General features: G+C 40.9%; 1 protein-coding gene across 3 annotated transcripts in view; it reads right to left on the bottom strand.

The window, feature by feature from the left end:
* The window catches only part of NSMCE2 (NSE2 (MMS21) homolog, SMC5-SMC6 complex SUMO ligase), a 209,063-nt gene that overhangs the window by 156,044 nt on the left and 30,868 nt on the right, over positions 1-22,151 (bottom strand). For all 3 annotated transcript variants that reach the window (XM_008689338.2, XM_008689339.2, XM_040625758.1), the window contains one exon: positions 17,248-17,354. In XM_008689338.2, coding sequence (XP_008687560.1) covers positions 17,248-17,354 — 107 coding nt within the window. The remainder of the gene's footprint in view (positions 1-17,247; positions 17,355-22,151) is intronic.

Raw genomic sequence — 22,151 nt, 5'->3', positions numbered from 1 at the left:
TCAAATACAGTAGCCACTAGCCACATGTAATTTTTTGTTTTTTTAGATTTATTTATTTTAGAGGGAGGGAGGGAGGGAGGGAGGGAGAGGGGGGGAGAGAGAGAGAGAATCCTCAAGCAGACGCCCTGCTGAGCACGGAGCCCAACACCGGGCTCCATCCCAGGAAACTGAGATCATGACCTGACCCAAAATCAACAGTTAACTGACCGAGCCACCCAGGTGCCCCCACATGTGGTTATTTAAATCTAAATTAAAATTAAATAAAATTTAAAATTTAGTTCCTCAGTCACACTGTCACATTTCAAACGCCAGTACGAGTGGCTACTTTTCTGGACAGTACGGATGCAGAACATTTCTACTTTCCGTAGGAAGCTCTACCAGAAAGTGAGAACTTATAGAATCCTTCCAGGCACTCAGGAAGCACGCAAGTGACACTGCTACTGTCACTCTTACCAGTATTGTTATCATCACACTGCTGTTGCTGTTGTTACTTTATAGTACATGCCAGAACTTATTTACCTTATACCCTGAAGTCTGTACCTTTGATCACCTCCAACTAATCCCCCCTACCCTCCACCTCTCTCACCCACGTCATCATTATTATTACAAAAGCAAGTTTAATTCTCAGCTGGATTTAAGGTCTGGGGGAGAAGACGGACAAGTGAAAAGCAACTAAATGTAGCTGGGTAAGAATCAGCAGCAGTATCAGGAGCGGCAACTGCTCTTAATTCATACTCTATTATGGGCAAGGTACTGAGCTAAGCACTTCACATGACTTATCTTAGTTAATCCCCCCTTCAAACAAACACACAACCTGAGAAGTAAGAACTAACACATCCCTACATTACAGATTAGGAAATGAGGCTAAGGAGTGGCCTAACTCCGAGGAGTCACAGAGCCTGCCAGTGTTGGGGCTGGGACTCACAGCACTGGCAGGTCTGTTAAACTTGTAAGTCCATGACTTAACTACTACCCTAGACTTCACCAGATACTTACTGAGTGCCCACTAGGGGTTGTGCACTGCTCCAGAGGCTGGCAGAACAGTAGTAAACTAAAGAGACCAAGTTCCCGACCTCAGGGACTTTACATTCTACTTGGGAAGTTCAGTAACAAAATAATAAAATAATTAACCAGATGATCACCATGAGTGTTAGAGAGAACAATTAAACAGGGTGGGGTAAGTGAGCTCACCTCCACGGACAGTCAGGGAAGGCTTCACTGAGAAAATGACATTTGAACTGAGACCTGAAGCGAAGTAAAAGCAGATGAGGTGAGAAGTAATGATGGACGGAGGGCGGTACAGGTCAAAGAGGCCAGTGTGTGACCTTTAACCTTTATTCTGAGAGAGATGGGACGGTTTGGGCAGGAGTGAGAAGATCTGATTTTCTGTTTAAAGGATCACTCTGGCTGTTATGAGGAGAAGAGATTTTAGGGAGGAAGGGTGGAAGCAGGAGACCAAGTTGAAGCAGGCCACTGCAGTCACCTACACAAGGGTCACAGTGGCGTGGATTAGAGTGCCAGCAGCAGACGAGTCAGAGGCGGTCACACTCTAAATACACACTGAACATGGAAACAATAGGGTTTACTGATGGGCTGAATACGGGTTGTGAAACAAGGAAAGAACTAAGGACAACTCTGGTTTTGCCCTGACTGAATGAAATAGTATAGCTGCCATCTTCTGAGGTGGACAAGTCTGGAGAAACAGCTGCTTTGGGAGGAAAAAGAATTAAGAGTTTAGCTTTGGAAGGTTGAATGTGAAATGCCAGTGGGAAGGAAATGAAGCAGAAATGGGAAGACAGTTGTAGATGTGAGACACGGACCTGGAGAGAAGGCAGGGGAACAGCCACAAATGCTATGAAATATGATTAAGTGCAAGGTGTTATAAGAGCGCATAAGAGTAATACACTTGGCCGACAGGGATTGGGCCATGTCAGGGAGGGCTGTTGAAAAGGAGCCGTGCTAAGTCCGTCAAGGGTAGGAAGGCGCTAGCTATCTCAAAGTGAGGGAAGAGCACCCCCAGTAGAAGGAATAACATGTACTGAGGCCAGAGACACAAGAACATTCCAAGAACTAGCATAAAAGAATGGTAAAAAGTGAGACTACAGAGTTAAGCAGGGGTATATACCAGGTAAAGATGTTTGAATTTAATCCTGAGAGTAATAAGGAATAATTGAAGAAAGTAATGTGTAAAGAGCAGACAAAATAATGAAAATGTGTAGTTTAGAAAGATCACTTGGGCTACTGGACAGAAAACACCGGAAGGGAGCAAAATGCTATAGCAAACACGCCATCAGAGACTTAAGGCCCAAGATGAGGCTGAGGTGGGCAAACTCACCTCAGAGTTAGTCAAGTCTGGAGATGTAATGCATGCTGGGAGGAGCTCGGGGGAGGAAGGAGGACCACCAGCTTTCCGGTGTGGGAAACTGAGTGGAAGATATCGCCATTTACCAAGTTCTAGCACCCCAGAAGGAGAACGTGGGGGGAAAGTTCTCCCTGACGCCTGCTGAATTTAAGGAGCACACACAAGTGGGGATGTCAGTGTGATCACTGGACAAGCATCTGGGCAATAAGGACTGGGGCCTCGGCAGCATGAAGACAGTGATTCAAGTTACCAGCACAGAAGCTCTCTCTCGGGAAGAGAGTGTAGTATGAGAAGAGGCAAGGGTCAAAGAACAAGGAGGAACACGAAGATTTAGTGGATGGAGAGACATAAGTAGGATTCACCAAGGAGACTATGGAGAAGTGGCCGGGAGCTAGAAGAAAAAACAGACGTGTGTTGTCAGAAATGGAACTTCATACTTCAGGAGGGAGGGGGTTATCAATGGCAGAGAAATTAAATAAGAAAATGACCAAACAACAGCTACTGAGCTTTTCACAAGGTGTGTAACCTCAGCCTTAGCTTCCTCACCTCCCCAAGAACGTTACATTATGCTGTACCATGTATAAAGTGCCAGGATGGCGCCAGACACTCGGCACTAAAAAAATGCTGCATTTTTATTGCCATGCATGTCAGACAGGTCATGGTAACAGAGAGAGTGGAGGTGGGGAGCAATGGAACCAATGACCATGAAGTACCATGTCCAGTTTGAAAAAGAGCAAGTGGCAGAAAAGAACGAGTCTCTTCCCTTTTCTGCTCCTCTCTCGATGTTTCTTTTCTCCCTCCTTCTAAAGGCAGCTAAGAATGCAGTCATTCCCACGAGCCTGTCAAAGGGACCTGTTCAGTTTATTTTAGAGTCTACACAAAGAACCGTGTTTTTGCAGCCTTTTACCAGAATCGTCATGAATTTGTGATCTGGAGGCTGTACTCTTAAGAAGGGCAGCTTAAATTCATGAGCAGTCCACACAGAGATAAATAAATGTCCCTCAGAAATTAAATCTATCAATTAGAGATTTCAAAAATTCCTCTAACAGCTTGTGAAATGATAAGCGAGGTAATGCTTATCAAATGAAACATTCTAACTACATGATTAAAGAGACCTTTGAACAACCAAATGGACTTTCAGGCTGGTTTCGACACAGAGAGGTTTCCCAGATGGCATACGCTTTCCTATCTAGGATTAAGGTACTACCCTTCCTCGCTCTCACCTCCTCAGAGACATGGGGGCAGGTGGAACTGAGAAAACGGTCACTTGCATTTCTAATGTAAGAAACACCGTGTTCTACATGAAAGAGTTCACGGATTTTCCCCCCTGTATTATAACCATTCCCATCCTATTTCTTTCACAGCCTCTTTGCTCTGGGATTGACTTTGTAATTCTTTCAATGCAACTCTTTCCCTACCTGCTTATTCTGTGTTACATCCATCAAACTCAAGGTTCCTGGAAAAGCCCTAATTACTGAGAACCTCAATTTTCTCACACACATTTAGATAAACTTCCCCTTTCTATACAACTCAGTGGTGGCTGGTGATACTGGGGCTATTTGGTGGTAAAGAGCGCCCTGCTTTAGAATCTCAACAGTGAAAGAAGCATTCCTTGCTCCAGTGTTTGTGCAAGTGTGTGGAGGGGCGACGGCAGGAGGAGGGACAGACATACGTGCTGTTAGCTCTCCCGAAGAAAGCACACTTGAGAAGAGAATGGGGAGGGCTAAGTTTCATGGAAGCGTATTCTTTCTGAGCATTCAGAGCCAGGAAGACCAGCCTTTCACAGCCGGCACCCCTGGGGAGCAAGAGCATCTCTGTCATGTTCCAGTCACACCCTCCGTGAACTAGCGGATCTTAATGACCAAAAGAACAAATCCACCATTTCTGTTATCATCTAAAAGAAAGGGAAATGCCAGTTGTTTTCTTCCTTCTGTTCTTGATAAGTATCCATCAGAAAATCTACTTAGTATGACTGCAGGAACTAAAAAGAAGTCAAAATATTTATTTTGGAAATACTACGTTTTTCCCTCTAAATCCATAACCTCTAACATTCTTAATTACCCCAAAGATTCTGATAAATAGGACGTCTGACTTCAAATCCCTTGTCTTTATACCATATTACATAACTACAGCATGGAATGAGGGCAATCCATGGATATGAAGCTGGATCTTTCCCTCAGTTATCACATCTCACCCAACACAATAAAGACTGGAATTACTAATACTCCAGTAGTGCATTAATGCCCCTTTATCCTTATGGTTCCATTCACTCTGGTCTAGCAGCTTATCAAATTCTCCGATGCCGCCTTCTCTATAATTCATATGGCCTCCTAATATTTGAAATTACTTCCCACTACTAAGGCTATCAAATTGCTTTTAGCCTTCCAATCCATGTCCTATGAGAAAGGTTTCCTGACTAAATGAAAATGAATTCTATCCTTCACAAACCTAATCAAAAAGCCACTATACACAGGAAAATTAAAACAATAACCAAGATAAAACCAGTCAGATGCTTCATAGTCTATAAAATACTTTTTAGAATAATTTAACGTAATTTGATTCTCATTGCCCAGAGAGATTAAATAACTTCCTTGAAACAAACACCAACAGGGGACAGAACTGAGGCTATAGGGTGGCCACCAAGTCTGAAAACACAGATCATGCTATTTCATAATGCAGTGTAATATTATATAATTAAGCCAGTATTGTGTGTGCACCTACATTCCAGGCTTGGTGGCCACCCTGTAAAACCCAGATCTTCTAGCCACAACTTATTTCCGTTGATTCTCCCACACGTTTTGCTCTGGAAGTGCTAAAGAAGGCAGCGGCCAATGGAAAATACCACCTGACATTGAAATAATATTTAAACATTTATAAAGCAGCTTTCATATTGTTTCCCAATTTAATTCCCAACAACCTTGTGCATGGAGATTAAAAGAGGCAATTAATATTTGCTGACTGCCTACTATGTGAAACGTCACTTCCTGTGAAGGCAGGAAGTATTTTACTTATATTACCTCATTTAATCCTTGTAACAGCCCTATGATATTTGTTATACAGGCAAGGAAACCGAGGATTTCAAGAAGACAAGTCACTAGCCCAGTGTCATAACAGTCAGGCAGTGGAGAAGCAGGGATGAGGCTGGCTCTTCTGATTCCAAATGCAGTGTTCTTTCCACTACCCCAGTGAACATTCTTTACATGTTCCATAAAATGCTACACACTGACCATGGAGAGACTTCTCCCTCAGTGCTTCTAAAAAAAACCCTGTGTGTCGGCTAGGTATACTTTTGTTACAGAAAGGACTGAATATTTTAATAATATAAACATAAAGCATCTGCAAAAACTGGGAAAATAAGATTTACTTCACTTTTATTTCAAATCCCTAAAATTCCTTCATATTCACACCACTGCCCCTTTTAAATTACAACGCAGACAAAAAGTTTTAGAAGGGTCAATAATACTGGACCCTTGAAAGTTTTCTTTTTTTCTGATATAACAGTTACATGTAACAATATTCTTTTCCTCGAGCAGCTCTTTATTACTAACAGAATCCCTCCCTTATGCAAGACAAATCAATGTAAAGAGTCACTTTTTGTTTAGACTAAATGTCCCAAATCTTTACCTTTGGGCAATTGGTAATAACATAGGTGTAAGACCAGAAGCATACTTTATAAGAGACACTAGACAAAAGCATTCTTACTCCCACATGAAATCAACAACTCAAAGTAAACTCAGTGAACTCCATCTGTCTTGAGGCACGACAACAGCCTTGAATTACAGGTCAAAACACCAAGTTTCAGAGGCACCTGGCTGGCTTAGTCAAAGGAACATGTGGCTCTTGATCCTGGGAGCCTGAGTTCAAGCCCCCACATGGGGTATAGAGGTTACTTACATAAAACGTTCTAAAAAACAAAAACAAAAACACCGAGGTTCAGAATAACCTCTTGAGAATAACCATGTGACCTAAGTGTGTCCCTTAACCTCACTGAGGCTCAGAGCCCATCACATCTACCCTTCCTAATTGGAGGGTGACCATTAAAGAGGTCAAGGAGCCCAGAGGGCTTCACTTGGGGTGAAGGAAATTGGTTTCAGACTTTTAGTCCAAGGGCCAGGGGACTGACCAGGAGATGTTTCCAAATCTGGTTTAAGCAAAACATCAATAGCCCTGGGCAAATATCAAATAACCAGGGAAGCCAGAAAAATTCATTATCATCCAGACATAGGCTAAATCTTCCAGAACATTTTAAATACAAAATGATACCCATACTACAGATGGGCTTTGTTACAATTTTATACAACTTGGATCACAATTAACTACTTATGATTAAATCATTTTTAAAAATTTGCCTAGACTGGAATCTTAGCCTCTTAATGTTATTTATATATGAGACAGTGTTCCATGATTCAATTCAGAAATCCAAACACTTGCAATGTATCTTCCTCCTCCCAGCTCTAGGAGCTAACAGAGACTCCCCATCTTTTTTGGCAGAATCAGGAAGCATCCTTCATTCTTTAATCCTGTGGCCATGTGGACATGAAATGTCAGATAAGGACTGTCAGGATGTAATAACTTATGGAACTACATTTCACCTTTTTTTGGGGGGAAAGGGGGTCCACAACACATTCCTGTTTATAATCTCATTTTATTTACCACTTCCCAGTGAAGTACGCAGGACAAATACTATTATCACTCTGATTTTAGAAATAAGGAAGCTGGAGTACAGAATTAGCCTGACTTTTCCAAGGTCACCGCATGGCAGAATGAGGATTAGAAGCCAGATCTTTATTTCCCAGCCCAACACTCTTATCAATCAAACACCAACTGCTCAGGAAAGGGGGAGAAAGAAGTAAAGGTGATTGTGATTTATTCAGACTTTATTTTTAGACTAATTTTGTCTGGCTTTGTGAATTTTCATTAATTTCCATCCTCATTGTTGATGAGTTAGTCACTAACACGATCAGATCAGAAATTATAAATTGTTTTAAATTATTTCCTCACTGTTAAATATAGATATTCAACTCTAAGTGTTTCATAATGAAGTGACTCAGGGACTGAGCGAGTCCCATCTACATGAGTCACTTGTTGAACTGTTACAAGAGATTTATGTAAAACTCTTGGGAGGTGGGCGGGGAGGGGAGACAGAAATAAACATTTACCAAAAAGATGACTAAATTAAGGACAAAAAGTGAATGCAAAACTTACACATTTTTCCTTCCAGTTTAGGCTGTGGGATGGGAAAATAAATGTGAGGGAACAAGACACAAGTGACCCCTTACCATTAATACCTGCTTTGGGTGATTTAGGAGGGCTCACTGATTTAAATCACCATGTAGTGGGCATTTCTGCGGTAAGAGAAAGAGATTAAAAGTTAATGGGACAAACGCCAAGACCCTGCCCTTACATGGCACTTTTCCCTCCCCAGTGCTTTCACAAACCGTATCTCAGTGTATAATCAAGAAATTACTCAGATAGGAAGGGACAGATACTGCTGAGTTCCTGTTGCCAACCTGTTGAAGGTCACACGGCTATTGAGGAGTAAGTGCTGAAGAAACCTCAATCATTCAATCTAATTAAATTAACACCAATTTACCACTGTAATGGGATCACACGTTTTACACACAAAGGCGAAAACACCTGAATTCCCTATTCCGGCAGAGCAATTCCATTAGTATTCTAGAAAATGTGGTAGGACATATCCTAATTTCATCTATATTGTTTATAGGCACTTTAAGAACTACCTTAAGAATTTCTTCTGAGAAAACACTGTGCATGTGATGTTTCTGCCCAGGCTTTTTAAAACATGGTGTAACCACACTTCACTCATCAAATTTAATTTCTGATTTTAGAAGAGGGATGCTCAAAGCACACCCAGGATTTAGTCCATTTAAAGTTCCTACTTTGTATTTCGTGTGACATTTTTGGCTTCTCTTACATGTTGGGGGCTAAAATAAACCTCAGAGCGACAGAGAGTAATGTGATGGGTAGAGAGGGTTTGCTCCTCGGTACCAGTAACATTCCAAGAACCACAAACAGCTGAGGTAATGAGAAGGCGGCCGCTAAAGCACGTGAGACCCTGGGTGTCAGCCGAAGGGAAGGGAGAAAGCAAGCGAATGAGGGAAATAATCACTTTCTATTAGAAGATAATTAAATGATTACTTTAAGATGAAATAAAGTACAGAGGCACCTGGGTGGCTCAGTGGGTTAAGTGCCATCCGGCTCTTGGTTTCAACTCAGGTCATGATCTCAGGGTCCTGTGATGGAGCCCCACATCAAGCCCTGCACTCAGTGGGGAGTCTGCTTGAGATTCTCTCCCTCTGCCCCTCCCCTCCCTAAAATAAACAAATAAATCTTTTTCCCCCCAAAGATGAAATACAGGATAGAATAATTAGAAATTGTTCACAACTGACCACATTAGTTTAGCCCATGAGAAATGAACACAAAGATTTTCACTGTTTTAAAGAATGCTGTATTATGTGACATAAAAATTCTCCTTAACAAAAACAAAACCAAAAAAAGCCCAGAAAGAAATGAAATTCAAAAAGCTCCAGTGGTTAAAAATTTGGGTTGGCCAGGACACAAAAGAATGAAAGACACAGTGCCACTACTGCCAAAAGCCTGATGCTTTGAGAAACAGAATAAAAACGTTACTCTCAGTGACAGTTGACTGGGCATTGGCTCCACTTCAAAACAAAAGAGCTTTTCCTTACCAATACAATTGCAAACTCGCAAAGGGCTTGAAAACATAAAACCCATTTATTTATATTCTCTCCCCTTATCCTCTAGTCTCTCACTTGTCAACAATTTATGGGGATCACACATTTGAAATACAGATGACAACTTGCAGTAAATCCAATGCATTTTCCTCTCCCCATATTTTTTCAAATGGGTGCCACTAATAAAGTAAACACAAATTATTTAAAGATGGAACCGTAGCTCAAGGACTATTTCTCTGTGCATGTAGGTATATAATTATGCTATTTATTGACCTATCTTGCTGACATCTTTAAGTGATTTTTGGTTCTCTAAGAAAACATCAAAAGTTATTCCTGAATTACCAAAGTTTTTACTCAGTTGTCTGGTTCTTAGCTCTAGTACAAATCCCCCTCATCACCACTAACTAGTGTATGTGAAATATAATCTCTTTCTCATTGCTACAGACACTGTATAGACTTAGTGATCAGGGAACTTCAAACCCAACCGGCCAATGCCATGCTGCTCCCCGCCTCCGCACGGACCCCATCCCCCAGTTCCACCCAACACTGCATGGCCACACCACTAGGAGCATTAAGCTCCCCTCAACACCCATTCTGTTCCCACCACCACAAGACCCCTTCTAAGGAGAAAGGCCCTGCCTTCAACCCCTGAAGAAACATAATCTCTGGCCTTTCCCAGTGGTGGTTTTCTACTGTCTCATCTCCTCTCTGAATTTTAACTCAAAATTCCCTTTCAGGTGCTATTTAAATTTGATCTGAGGAAAGGACTTCTCCTTTACAGAACGCTATGTTATAAATTAGTACAACTATTCCAGGTGCCCTCATGCTATCATTTTCCATTGTTACCAGAACGCTACAACCTCTACTACCATCCCCACTTTAAGAAGAAACTGAAGCTCAGGGCTAGAGCAGAGCAAAGGCAGAATTTAAGCAAAGGCTCTTCTCCCTCACTCTGAATTTCTTAAGTATGTTGCTATTGTCTGTCAGAGGATTTCATTGTTAATATTATTTTGTAGCTATTTTGTAGATACATGTCCAGAGGTTTCCGTATCTTCACTGGACCACGTATACTACTGGCAGGAACTGAACAACTTAATTGTGAGATTAATAAACAACTGCTTTCAACGCCACACTTTGAAAATGCATTCATTTTACAGTGAACCTTATTAACATTTGTGATCCAGGCCCCCATTCGATCTAGTTCCCTGCCTCTTCCACTGCTCACTAGCACGACTGCTAGGTTATCAGGAACGGCCTCAATCTCAGCTCTATTTTTAATACTTATCAATTCTGGTGAAATGTTTGAGATGGAAGGAGCTAAAGTGACTATCTAAAGTAAGGGCTTGATGCTATATATGGACAACGCTCAATGTCAGAAATGAATAGGAGCTGGCTATATTAAAGAACATTCACTTCATTTAAATAACATAAGTAATTAGCTGCCAAGACTGCCTGGGGCCACTGAGGCCCAGGTGCTCAGTGTCTTGTCTGGAGTGTTGTGGTGAACCAGGCCTTCCAAAGGTCTGTATGCTTTTCCCCGACCACATTGCTTTTGCGTCCCTCCTGCCTATTCTGCACCCTCCTCTCTTCCTTTCCTTGAAAACACTTCCTTCCCTCCGCTCTCCTGAATCAGTACTCCATGCAGGGGTCTTGTTTACTTCAGACTCTGATAGCCAGGCAATCACGGCATATTTTTAAAAAACTTTTCCTTCCTCTTTTTCACTGTTGGAATAATGCATAGTCTTTACAGAGGCCTGGCCCTTTCCGGATCTACAGGGAAACATATCCTAGGCCCATCTCAGCATTTCAGATAGGGAGTTGGATGCACTCCCCAGTTCCCTGGATGCCACAGAAACTGCCGCAAACTGCCGCAAACGGCTGGGCCCATCCTCTGTGGCATAAACAGGTGGAGGCTGTGACTATAGAAGTAGTTCCCAAAGTGGGTTCTGTGGAGCCTCAGTCCTTCCCCCAAAGAGATTTTCTAGTTAAAGAAGTTTAAGAAATTACTAAATGTACTTCCTTTGGAAAATCACAATGCATAAAAGCATATTAAAGGCTTTGGAGTCCTTAAGGAAATTCTTTTAATCAAGCATTCCCCAAACTTATTTGACCACAAAATCCTTTTTTCCTATTATACTTATTCACATCCTGCTTAATCAGTATTACGGAGGAAACTTTTGAAAATGCTCCACTAGAGACACATTAAGTCCCAGTAGAGTGTAAACATTTTATAATTCTGAACAAAATCCAACGCTTAATACCTACAAAACACTAAGATGGATTTCTATAAACCACCCATGAAAATCAGTCTCATTATAACACAGAGCAGAATGTTCACCTAGAAGCAGCTACATTACTTGGTGACCTAGAAGATTTAGATCTAGGTACTTTCCTACAGAAGTAACTCGGTCAGTGAAATACTATCTCCCGACCTAACTACTCTCTCTGTGTATTAGACAAAATGCTACCAAACACAACCTTAGTTTGGGAATAACTGCAGAAGGAGTTCTAAAGCACTAGAATAGAAATTAATTACCAGTAATCACAGAAATAGACACATTCTGGGCCAAGTCGCTGAAAAGTGAATACCCAAAGTCAACTTTCTTTCTTTTTTTTTTTTTCCTGCTTAATTGCCATACCTGGGCAACATTCCTATAGACAAAAAGGTTCACATATGAAGCATTAGGAAACTTTTGACAAGAAAGGTAGTAAAAGACCATGAACCATCTTGTTGTGCCAAGTGTGGGGGACAGGGAGCAGAAAAGAGGGTCTTCTCCAGTACTTCCCCAAATGGCTCCAAGAGATTTTCACTATTTCCACCATCATTTCTTACCTTCTTGCTAGTCTGCTGACCACAGTAATTTCTCTCCTGCTCAGGAATCTTCTGTCCCCGAATTTTTTAACCCCCAAACTAACTTCCCCGTCTTCTCTTTTTGGCAATGACTCACAACATCGAGTACATTTTTACGTTTAGTCGGTAGATGATCGTATCTAACAAACTGCATCCTCTGGCCTGAAACTCCCTTCAAATACTACAAAACATTCATTTTCTAAGTGAGAAATGCTCCCCAAATCTGGTTAAACTAAAATGGTAACTCCCAATTTGTAGGATACCTCATATGATTTCATGTTCAAGTGGTGGATGTTAAGGTGACTTTAAGATTTACAGAAGGCAGGGGCGCCTGGGTGGCACAGCGGTTAAGCGTCTGCCTTCGGCTCAGGGCGTGATCCCAGCGTTCTGGGATCGAGCCCCACATCAGGCTCCTCCACTATGAGCCTGCTTCTTCCTCTCCCACTCCCCCTGCCTGTGTTCCCTCTCTCGCTGGCTGTCTCTCTGTGTGTCAAATAAATAAGATAAAATAAATCTTAAAAAAAAATAGTAAGATTTATAGAAGGCAAAGCTTGCCAACTGATGATGGGTGAAGGGTGAGGAAGCACAGGGAAGTGATATGTCAAAAACTGTTCTAAACCATGTAGTTGCATAATGACAAGGCTGAGGTAAGCTATACCTTTGACCCATCTTGTTCTTTCATTATACCTAAGATTGTGTTGGTTTCAACAGCTTACCTGAGGTATATTTCTACTCTTCTAACTCTCACCATATTAGTTTGAAAGGGCAGATTAAATGTTCAGGTTAGCTTATCAAGTAAAAACCACAGTACACAGGGCATATCCACGAACAGATTTTTAAGAAACAACACAAGCAGACCAAGCTAGCACCTAGTTGCTCCTGTTCAGTTAACAAAAATAATTACCCTCGCCAGGAAGGAATTGCTATAAAACACTGACTTAAGGGGCGCCTGGGTGGCTCAGTCATTAAGCGTCTGCCTTTGGTTCAGGTCATGATCCCAGGGTCCCGGGATCCAGCCCCTGCTGAGCAGGGAGCCTGCTTCTCCCTCTCCCTCTGCCTGCTGCTCCCCCTACTTGTGCTCACTCTGCGTCAAATAAATAAATAAAACCTTAAAAAAAAAAAAAAAAGATTTAAGAAAACAAAAACAAATACATGGCAGCAATTCAACTTAAATGCTTTAAAAATCTTACATAATCTATAAGATGCACATAGCACAGAAGAAAGTAGTAGCAGAGGAAAGTAAGGAAAATACAAATGCTCTGATTTTCCAATAAATTAACACATGGAAGCAGCACCTACTAAAAAAAAACAGTATACAGGTAAAATCTGGCAAAGATTTAAAGTTTGTTAAAGTGAAATTGCACAATTAAGTAGCATGACAGAAAAATACACACCAAAGTACAATGTGAATCTCCAACTGTAGGTTACTTCTGCTAAGCTCTAGGACTGGACAGCTCATCAAAAAGCACATAGGATGCATACTTCATCCCTGACCGCTAATAATGTGAGGAACTACTCTGAGCCTGTTAGGACATTTATCATTCAGCTTCATGGTGTCATCCTTTTTCACAAGAATTAAGGTGATAACAAAGCTGTAAGGACACTCCCATGATAGTGGTTGGACCCTCTATCATCTCTTATTTGGAGAAACACATACCTGAAAATGGATTTGAAGATTTCTTGAACCAAACTAGTACCCACCCTTTGGAATCTGAAGCCCCAAGATGGGGCTACAGGTGTAATTTTAAACAATCACATAAACACTAAAATACACAGTTCAGAAATACACAGCATTACCACTGTTCATTCGATACCAATTCGAAGTTTCACTTTGAGAGGCGTAACCCCTGCTCGACTACTGAAATGGCTTAAGAAGCAGAATATCAGTAATAAAATGATTCTTAAATCAACTACTGCCATGACTTGCATTACTCCTCGATTTCTGGCACATAGTAGGCACTCTTACTGTGAATGAATGAATCACTGACCAGCCTTAAGTGTGTTGCTCAATTACTCTACATATTTTAAACTTTCTGTATATAAAAAAGAAGGCTAGTTTCTCAAAGTGTCTGAAACTCTGACATTGACACAACTAGTGAAAAGATGCTTCCATTTCATGTAGCAGTTACAAAGACAGAGAAGTTATATATCATGATCCCCATGCTGAGGCTCATCTGACTTTCATCTTAGATTACACACCACTTCCTCAGGAAGGAGTTCCCCAACCCCCAGCAGTACCATGCCCCCTGAGTTATTAAGTCTCCTGGAACGCTTTATCTTCCCTTTGCTGTACGCACCACAAGTCATTAAATAACATCTGCATAGCTCTTTGTTAAACATTTGTCTCTCTCTCCAGACTCCGGACATCCTGAAGGTGGTCGTCATGTGGGCTTTGGTGACTGACCTATTTCTTGCACCTAAAAGTACCTGGTACACAGGTATTTAGTAAATATTTACTCAATGAATGCTTGAAAACAAAAAGCCCCCTTTTGAAACAATGAGAACAACAGTGCCCCTTCAATATACTCAAATAATAAAAGCTTAGAAATCGGGGGAAAAAACATTAGGTCATCAAGCGTAATGTTCAGAACATCACTGTTCTCAACGTGAAACTGAGAAGAGTTTTTCCCTGGCAGTCACAGTGAGAAAAGAAGTAACTGTACCACTGGGTGTCTGGGTGCCCATTTTTCAGGTTTCAAAGCACTTTCGTCATGTGTGTGGTTCATGACTGAAAGTCTCCAAAGAGTTTATACACAACTCTCTGTGGTATGACATGAATGTTCTAAGGAGTTGTGACAGGTAAATACCCATGTATCCTGAAAGTTTTAATAAATGACTTACAGACTGCAATTTTTTTTTTTTTTTTTTTTTTTAGAGATCACTGCATAATATTCCCTCTATAAACTAGCTGGGGCAAAGTCTTAATTTTTTTTTATTTTTAAGTTGCAGAGTACAAAAGAAATACCGATTCTAAATAAAATCTTCAGGCATTGTAGAATATAGTAGCTCTATATTCTCAGAGGACAAAGAAAGGCAATCTGAGAGCTTCTGCTGCATGCCAAGGGGGCCTCCCAGAGATTTTTGGTAAATGGATCCACAACTCTAACGTTCCCAAGTAAACTTCTAAAACCTTTTCAGAGGCGTGTGACCTTCAGAATCCTGTGACGGTGAGAGTAGGAGAGAGACTTCTATTTCAACAATACACTCTAATGCTCCGTGATGATTAAAAAACATTTTTTTTAAAAATTTCTATGACTACATGAAAATCCACCAACAGAGAAACCACAGGGTGGGTCAGAATTTTGGCAATGTTATAGTAATGGAAGTACTACTTGCCTTTAAGAAAGATCTTGTTCCACCTTTTTAAGGAATATGTTTGGAAGTCTGAGTTTGCAAAAACCCAGTATCTTATTTCTCCATCAAATTTTATGAATGTCAAAGGTTTGATACACAGTATCTAATCTGACTCACATAATCATCTTATGAAATAGGCAGGCCAAGAATTTTATAGATGAAGAGCATGAGGTTCCTAAAGGTTAAGTTTCTTGGCGCAGTATCATAACTTAAAAAACGGAAGAACCAAGGGTGGTAGAGTTTCTGATCCCTAGACTGTCGCTATTCCTAAAGAACTGAACCATTCTGGTCCTTCTCAGGCTGCCGTTCATTCTTTACCCCTCGCCAAAATAAGCAGTAAGATAGCAATGCCCATAACTTCTAAGTATGTAGAGTGCACAGTATATGAAAAGTGAAAAATATTTCCCTCAAAATAATGTCATATCCCCACTGTGTCCCTACATCTGTGAATCCTAGAGTTTAAGAGAGAAAAAATTCATACTATGTCTTTAACTTCCAAAATCTGTTTTCTTATCTATAATGTACACTGTGCTATTACATTTGCACAACATCAAAGTTAAAGATAGGAAGGCCTATCAAATAACCTCCATAGAATGTAAGGGTCAAAGCAGGACTGACCTGTATAAGAGGCCTAACTCTGATCTTGATGGCCAAAACACTTTATTCTATAAAGTCAGCTTTGTTCTTTTAAGTCAGTGGTCTCCAACCATGGATACATACTAGAATGAGTTTTTAAAAAACACTGGAGCCCCAATTCTGCTCCAGAAATGAAATTAGAATCTCATTAGAATAGGGATGGGCTGGTTCTGAGGGTCATTGGGAGTTGAAAACCTCTGGTGTAAGTGCTTTTTGTTATCCACTTTCAAATGCCCCAACATGAGATCACTTTCATATTTTCCTATGGAAGGACTATTCACAGTCCGAGGATTAACAGCCACAGTGGTAAGAAACATCAGACTTTTACAAGCTGAATTGAGTTTATCGCTTCTTGGATATAAGCAGATATTCTTAAAGTTAAGTCACAAATACTACACTTTATAAATACTAACCATTAAACAAGAAAAAAAAACACTAAAAAAATTTGTTTTTAAAAACACAGAACTTCATATAACTATGAACATATAATTATGTAATGCTCATTTAAGTATACCTTAAGTAATAAACCATTTTTGAATATCTTCCACTGGATAGTAGCCAATCTTCTAAAATAATTGATTTTTGGCATTTTCCCATAGATAGAAGTAAGAAAAGGCAAATAAAGAAACCAGAAGTACAAGACACCCTATTACACAGGTATCTGAAATCAGTTCAAAGGGGAGTTTCCACTGCTCAGAGGACAAAGGACTTCTCAGAAATATTACTGCAATCATATTGCTCATTTCTTACTCAACTCGGTACTGCTGAAAAGGATGTCGCTATGTTCCCACCTTAACTGCCTTATGTGTTGTTCCTGTGACAGCTGGAGTCAACAAAAATAAGTTTGGCTTCTGGAAAAACTAAAATGTCAGCCTTCTTTATTTTTAAACTTGCTCTAAAACTCTCCCATATTATCTGATCCTATGAATTTTGCAATAGCTGCATATTAGTTAAAGCTGGAGAATGAGTAACTAAGCATGGTCTAAATTGTATGCTGCAGTAAACATAACAATAAAAACACGTTCTATGCAATTTTTAGCATTTTATAAAAATCTACTCGCATTCAAAGGGGGCTTACAGTAAAGATTTCAAGAAAAAAGGCAAGAAAGTCTAAAATAGGCATAATACTCTAAATAAACATAGGTGGCCTAGCTGGGAAACTACTTAAGATTCCTTTTCTATAAACTTCTTAATGAAGAAGAAATTAACAGCTACTACAGTAATGATAAGGAAATATTAAAGGTTAGAGAAGAGTTTTGATGATGTGTTTCTGTTTCCAGGTCAGTGAGTTGTAACCAGATATTACCAGATGAGTGGTATAAACTTACATGACTTATTGCAGATTGAACAGCCTTTACATAATGGCTTAGTTCCCGATCCATCATGGCCAATTCAACCATTGCCTTGTCCATACTGTATTCACTACTCACTTCAGCTGCAAGAAAAAGAAAGCAATTACTGTTTTCCATTGAAAATGCCATCTCTGGAAAAAGTTGATCCAAAATAATCTTTATCAGTCAATGATTTTAACAATTTTGTAAAAGGTATTACATATTTTTTTAAGACCTCCTTAACATAGGCCTGCTTCACTCAAAATTCTAAGAATACACCCAGTAGAAGAAAGCTCAAAGGTTGGAGTGGGAAAAAAAGTAGACTCAGACTTAGGAGTCTGAAGCTGTGCCACTTAGTTGTGTGATCATAAATCAACCACTACACCTCTCTAGGCCCCCGTTTCCTTTTCAGTTTTTCCTTTTCAGTTAAAGCAGCCCAGCCATGTATCTGTACATGCAACTCATGCGATTATTAAAGATCAAATAAGAAAGATTTCCATTTCTAGTATATTAGGTTATTTGGACCAATTCTAGTGAAAACCAGAAAAACAGTTAAAATAAAGGAAGGAAGGAAGGAAGGAAGGAAGGAAGGAAGGAAGGAAGGAAGGAAGGAAAGGGAAGGGGAGGGAGAAGGGGAGGGAGGGAGGGAAGAAAGGATGGAAGGGAGGGAGGGGAGGGGAGAGGAGGAAACCAATATAAGGTTTTTTTGTTTTTTAGGAGGGGGAAGGGGGCAGTATTTACATAAGAAAAACCTGTATTTACATTCCCAAAATACATTTTTAACAAAATAGTATGTGAGAAAGGACTCAAGTCATATTACAAATAAAACTGTCAAACCATCAATTACAGGTCAATGTTGTGAAAATGTCCAAATGTTAACAAGGGGAACAAACTGTTTAGGTGTTGCTGATACCAGCATGTATCTGCTACGTATACAGCAACTGCTGGTTAAAAATCATATTGATTACTTGATGATCACAAAGAGAATTTTAAGCAATTTATATCCTAATATGATGGTTTATGACTTACATAAAGGGAGGCATTTTACTGTATTTAGTTAAGCCGTGGAAATCAATATAATATTGGCAATCTCCCTCTGGAATTAAAGAGTTTATTTTTGAAAGCATATAAAAATGTGCTTTTGACATTAAAAATGCTATGAAAGACTTTGCAAAATAAAACAAATGGGATCATGGTTCTCATTATCAAGGTCTCAAGGATGCTAGCGAGACTTGAACCAGATGGCAATTTCGAATTACAAGGCCAAGGAGACCCAGCCTGCAAAGGAGAAATTGAGCGATGGCTGGGTCAGGTTTGATGGCATGAAGCCTAGGTAAGAATCTTTGGAAGCCATCTGTGGCTTCCTACAGACTCAGTGAAGGCTCCAGGGCCCGAGAATGTTGGGACAAGCTGAAGGACCTAAGTGATGAAGAGTGCAGCCAGAGGCAAGAGGGAAAACACCAGAAAAGATCAGGAAGCTAGTTCTGAGAGGAACTGAGATTCACACCCCACCTGGAGGTGAGCCGGGTCAGATCACTTCTGGCTAAAAGTCAGTGTCTCAGTCCATCACAGAAGAGGGCTGGAGACTAGAGACCTAAGGACTAGAAGGAGTCCCACAACAAAAGGAATCTGGAAGAAAGACCATGAGAACATCCCTGGCAAGTAGCAACCTTACATTTTAAGATTCTTTCGGTGATGTTTGCTGTTCTTGTTAACCCTTATTTCCCGACTGCGATAATAATCTCTCTCAAAACCGTATTCATGTTTCAGAAACACCTGGCTACAGAAGGCACAAGGATTGTGTGTCCTGCCCTACTAAACGATCAAGGTGAGGAAAGAGCATGGCGTTGCACGAAAAAGGCAAACAGGCCAAATAAATCCCCGAAGGATTCAAGAGGAACTGGGAATGAACACAGAGGCAGGGAGTTGGCTGTTGACTAAAAAGTGAACCAAGGATGCGGTGGGTGTGGAGGGACTGACCAGCCAAAGTTTCCTTGCTCCTTTACTGCCCAATATATAATCCCACTACCAAAATTCCCCTACTCTTACAGGAAAGCCTTCCTAAAAATCTGCACCAAACTAAATCCTGTATATCCTTCAAGGGTTGAGCTCCAGCCCTACCTGCTTTTAAACCATACCAGCCTAGAAAGATCTCCTCCTTTCCTTAATTTATCTTAACAACTATACTTGATACTTTGGCACTTTCAACCGTAAGCAATCTTGTCTTCTTATGTGCATTTGTCTCATTTGTCCAAAGAGATTTTAACCCATTTGAGGGCAAGAATGATGCTTTAGTGTTCTTGGGATCTAATGAAGAATTACAGCATCTCTTCCTTCAATGTTCTCACATGGCATTATTTAATAAATTTGAAAATTAAATTTTCGCTGAACTATAAATTGTCCTGCCTCAAATATCTATTGAATTAACATATAATGAAGACTTGTGATATAAACTCATTCGCCCATTATATTTTCATAGTGATCTTTCCATCAGAAAAAGCTTGGCACCAGCACGTGGCGGGGGGCAAGGGAGGTGGGGGCAGAGAAGCACACAAATAATGTTAACACTCACAGAATGACAATCCCAGAGAGGAAATTACTACTGTACCACAAAAGCCTGGCATCGCAGGAGATCGGTGCAGCTGATAAAGCATGGAAAGCAGTAACGACGATGAAAAAAAAATAGATAACAATAATAGCTGTAGCTAATAATTAGTAAGCGCTTTATTATGTGCCAAAGCTGTGCTGAGCACAACATTTACAGTAAACCTCACGGCAACTCTTTTATCTGCACTTTACCAACGAGAAAAGTGAAAAACTGAGCAGCTGAAGGAACCTGCTCCGCACCCCAGAGGTAGCGCGCGGCACAGCGAGGCTGCCACGTCAGGCTTTCTAGCGGCAAAGTTTGCACACTTGCCCGCCTGTGCTAACAGGTGCGTAACCACGAGGAGAAGGACAAGCCCCTTCAACTCCTCCATGAATATCCAGGAACAGACCCTCACTGGGGAGAAAGTCTGGCCCCCCGCCCCACCGTCTCAGCCCTTAGGGGGTCTGTTCCAAGTAAGACACTAGGCAATGCCACTCAGATGCTATCAGACCTGGTCCCATAAGAGCTCTTCCAAATTCCTTACAGAGAGGAAACTGATAACAAAAAGAAAATGATTCTTCCCTTTCAGAAGACTACTAAATTTTCATGCTGGTGAGAGAGCGACTTTTCACATCAGCAAGGCCAGTGGGAGGGGCTATAAAAGCAACCGAGTCACCCACCAAATGCCACGAGATAAGGAAATGGACTCTAGCTGCTAAGAAATCAAACCCTTGCATGAAGCTAAGAGCAGCGGCAGCAGCCACAGACATGGAAGTGGCGGCCATGCAAGCGCAGCAGCAGAGGCAAGCTCAGGGGGAAGTCTTCGTGTTGCAGAGATACTTCTGAGTGGAGTCAGTATCAACAGCATTCCTATTGTCTATGCCTCTGACTGCCTTCCCCCCGCCAAACAGGGTCTGGGGAATCTAGGAATATTCACATTTCTTCAATGTGTCATTCAATGAGCATTTATCATAATCAACCTTCATTTGCATTCATCAAATGAACCTAAGTGATATACTTAAACATTCATTTATAAGCCAATAAATACGTAGGGAAGTCTTGTGGAGAGCTTGGGGAGCCTGCAAGGCCCGTGTTAACACATCTGGTGCACTAATTAGGAAACTGTTCCAAGAAGTTAGCACAAGAATTCGCGTCAATATATTCCCCCCACGCCCACCCCAGCAAATCAAGTCCAGAGGGCACAATCTCCGATTTACATTATAAAATCATCACTGTTTCTGTAAGCATGCCAGTAGCAGGGCCATCCTCCTTCAAATCTGCGTGTCTGTGCCGAGGGACCCAAAGAACTTGAAAAATGTTATTTAGACCAGAGAGGGCTACAGAATGAAACCCATTTTTACAAGATGGTTTCTCTTTCATTTTTCTTTTTCCTGTTCAGTGGCAAACCTTAGAAGAATAATGATAGTCACGGGAGGACGACTTCTTTTTAGACTGAAGTGCTCTGACATTTATAGTATATAGAGTGCCTGAATGGATGCAGTTGGCCTGCATATGATTTTCCTGAAGTCAAACAAACCTATAATTATGCAATCTAAGCAGCCACGCTATTCATTAGACACGTCATCTGTTACTCAATGTCAAAACGCACTAACAGCAATATTCTATTACTATTCCGTGTTTGAAGTGTTGAATAAGGCATTAAAGTTACATGATCTGTACAACACTAAGCAGAAATGGGTGATTTCATGTTGCAATCACGTCAACTTAAAACAAAATTCATGAGGCTTCAATGAGAGAAAGGTGATGGCAGGAACAAGTTATAAAAGCAAAACAGTAACAATCAATGCCAGTTGTCTCAAATATGAAAGATCAGGGCAAAATGAGGCCAAGAGATAGGTGGGAGAAAGAAATGGAAGGGAGATGACAAACCAGCTACTTTTACAGATGTAGACTCATGTGAGACAAATGCCAAGTCCTCTATTTACGACCAAAAGATACAGGTAACAATAAGCCTGTAGCAATATGGCAATTCTTACATAGCACAGCATGGATTCACGAGAGTTTATCTTTCAGCGTGTTCCAGGATTGTCTAGGGTCTCTTCACATCTTATTTGCTCAATATAATGCCATTTTAGGCCAAGGGTTAAAAATAAGGGAGCAGAAGATTCTTTATCTTGGCTTCTCCGAGTCCAGGTGGGCATGGTCAGTAGACCAATCAAGCTCTTGTTCCAGACCAGCAACCAGTCGGCAAGAGGGGCAGGGAAGGGATGCAGCCAAGAGACGCAGCCTGTAGACCGACTCTTCTAAGGAGGGCCCCTCCCTAGCCACAGCCGTCTACAGCTGCAGCCTAAGG

Source organism: Ursus maritimus, unplaced genomic scaffold, assembly GCF_017311325.1.
Source record: "Ursus maritimus isolate PB19 unplaced genomic scaffold, ASM1731132v1 scaffold_9, whole genome shotgun sequence".
In the NCBI taxonomy this organism is placed as follows: Eukaryota; Metazoa; Chordata; class Mammalia; order Carnivora; family Ursidae; genus Ursus; species Ursus maritimus.
The sequence above is the reverse complement of the archived record's forward strand: the minus strand, read 5'-3'. Positions and strand labels throughout refer to the sequence as shown.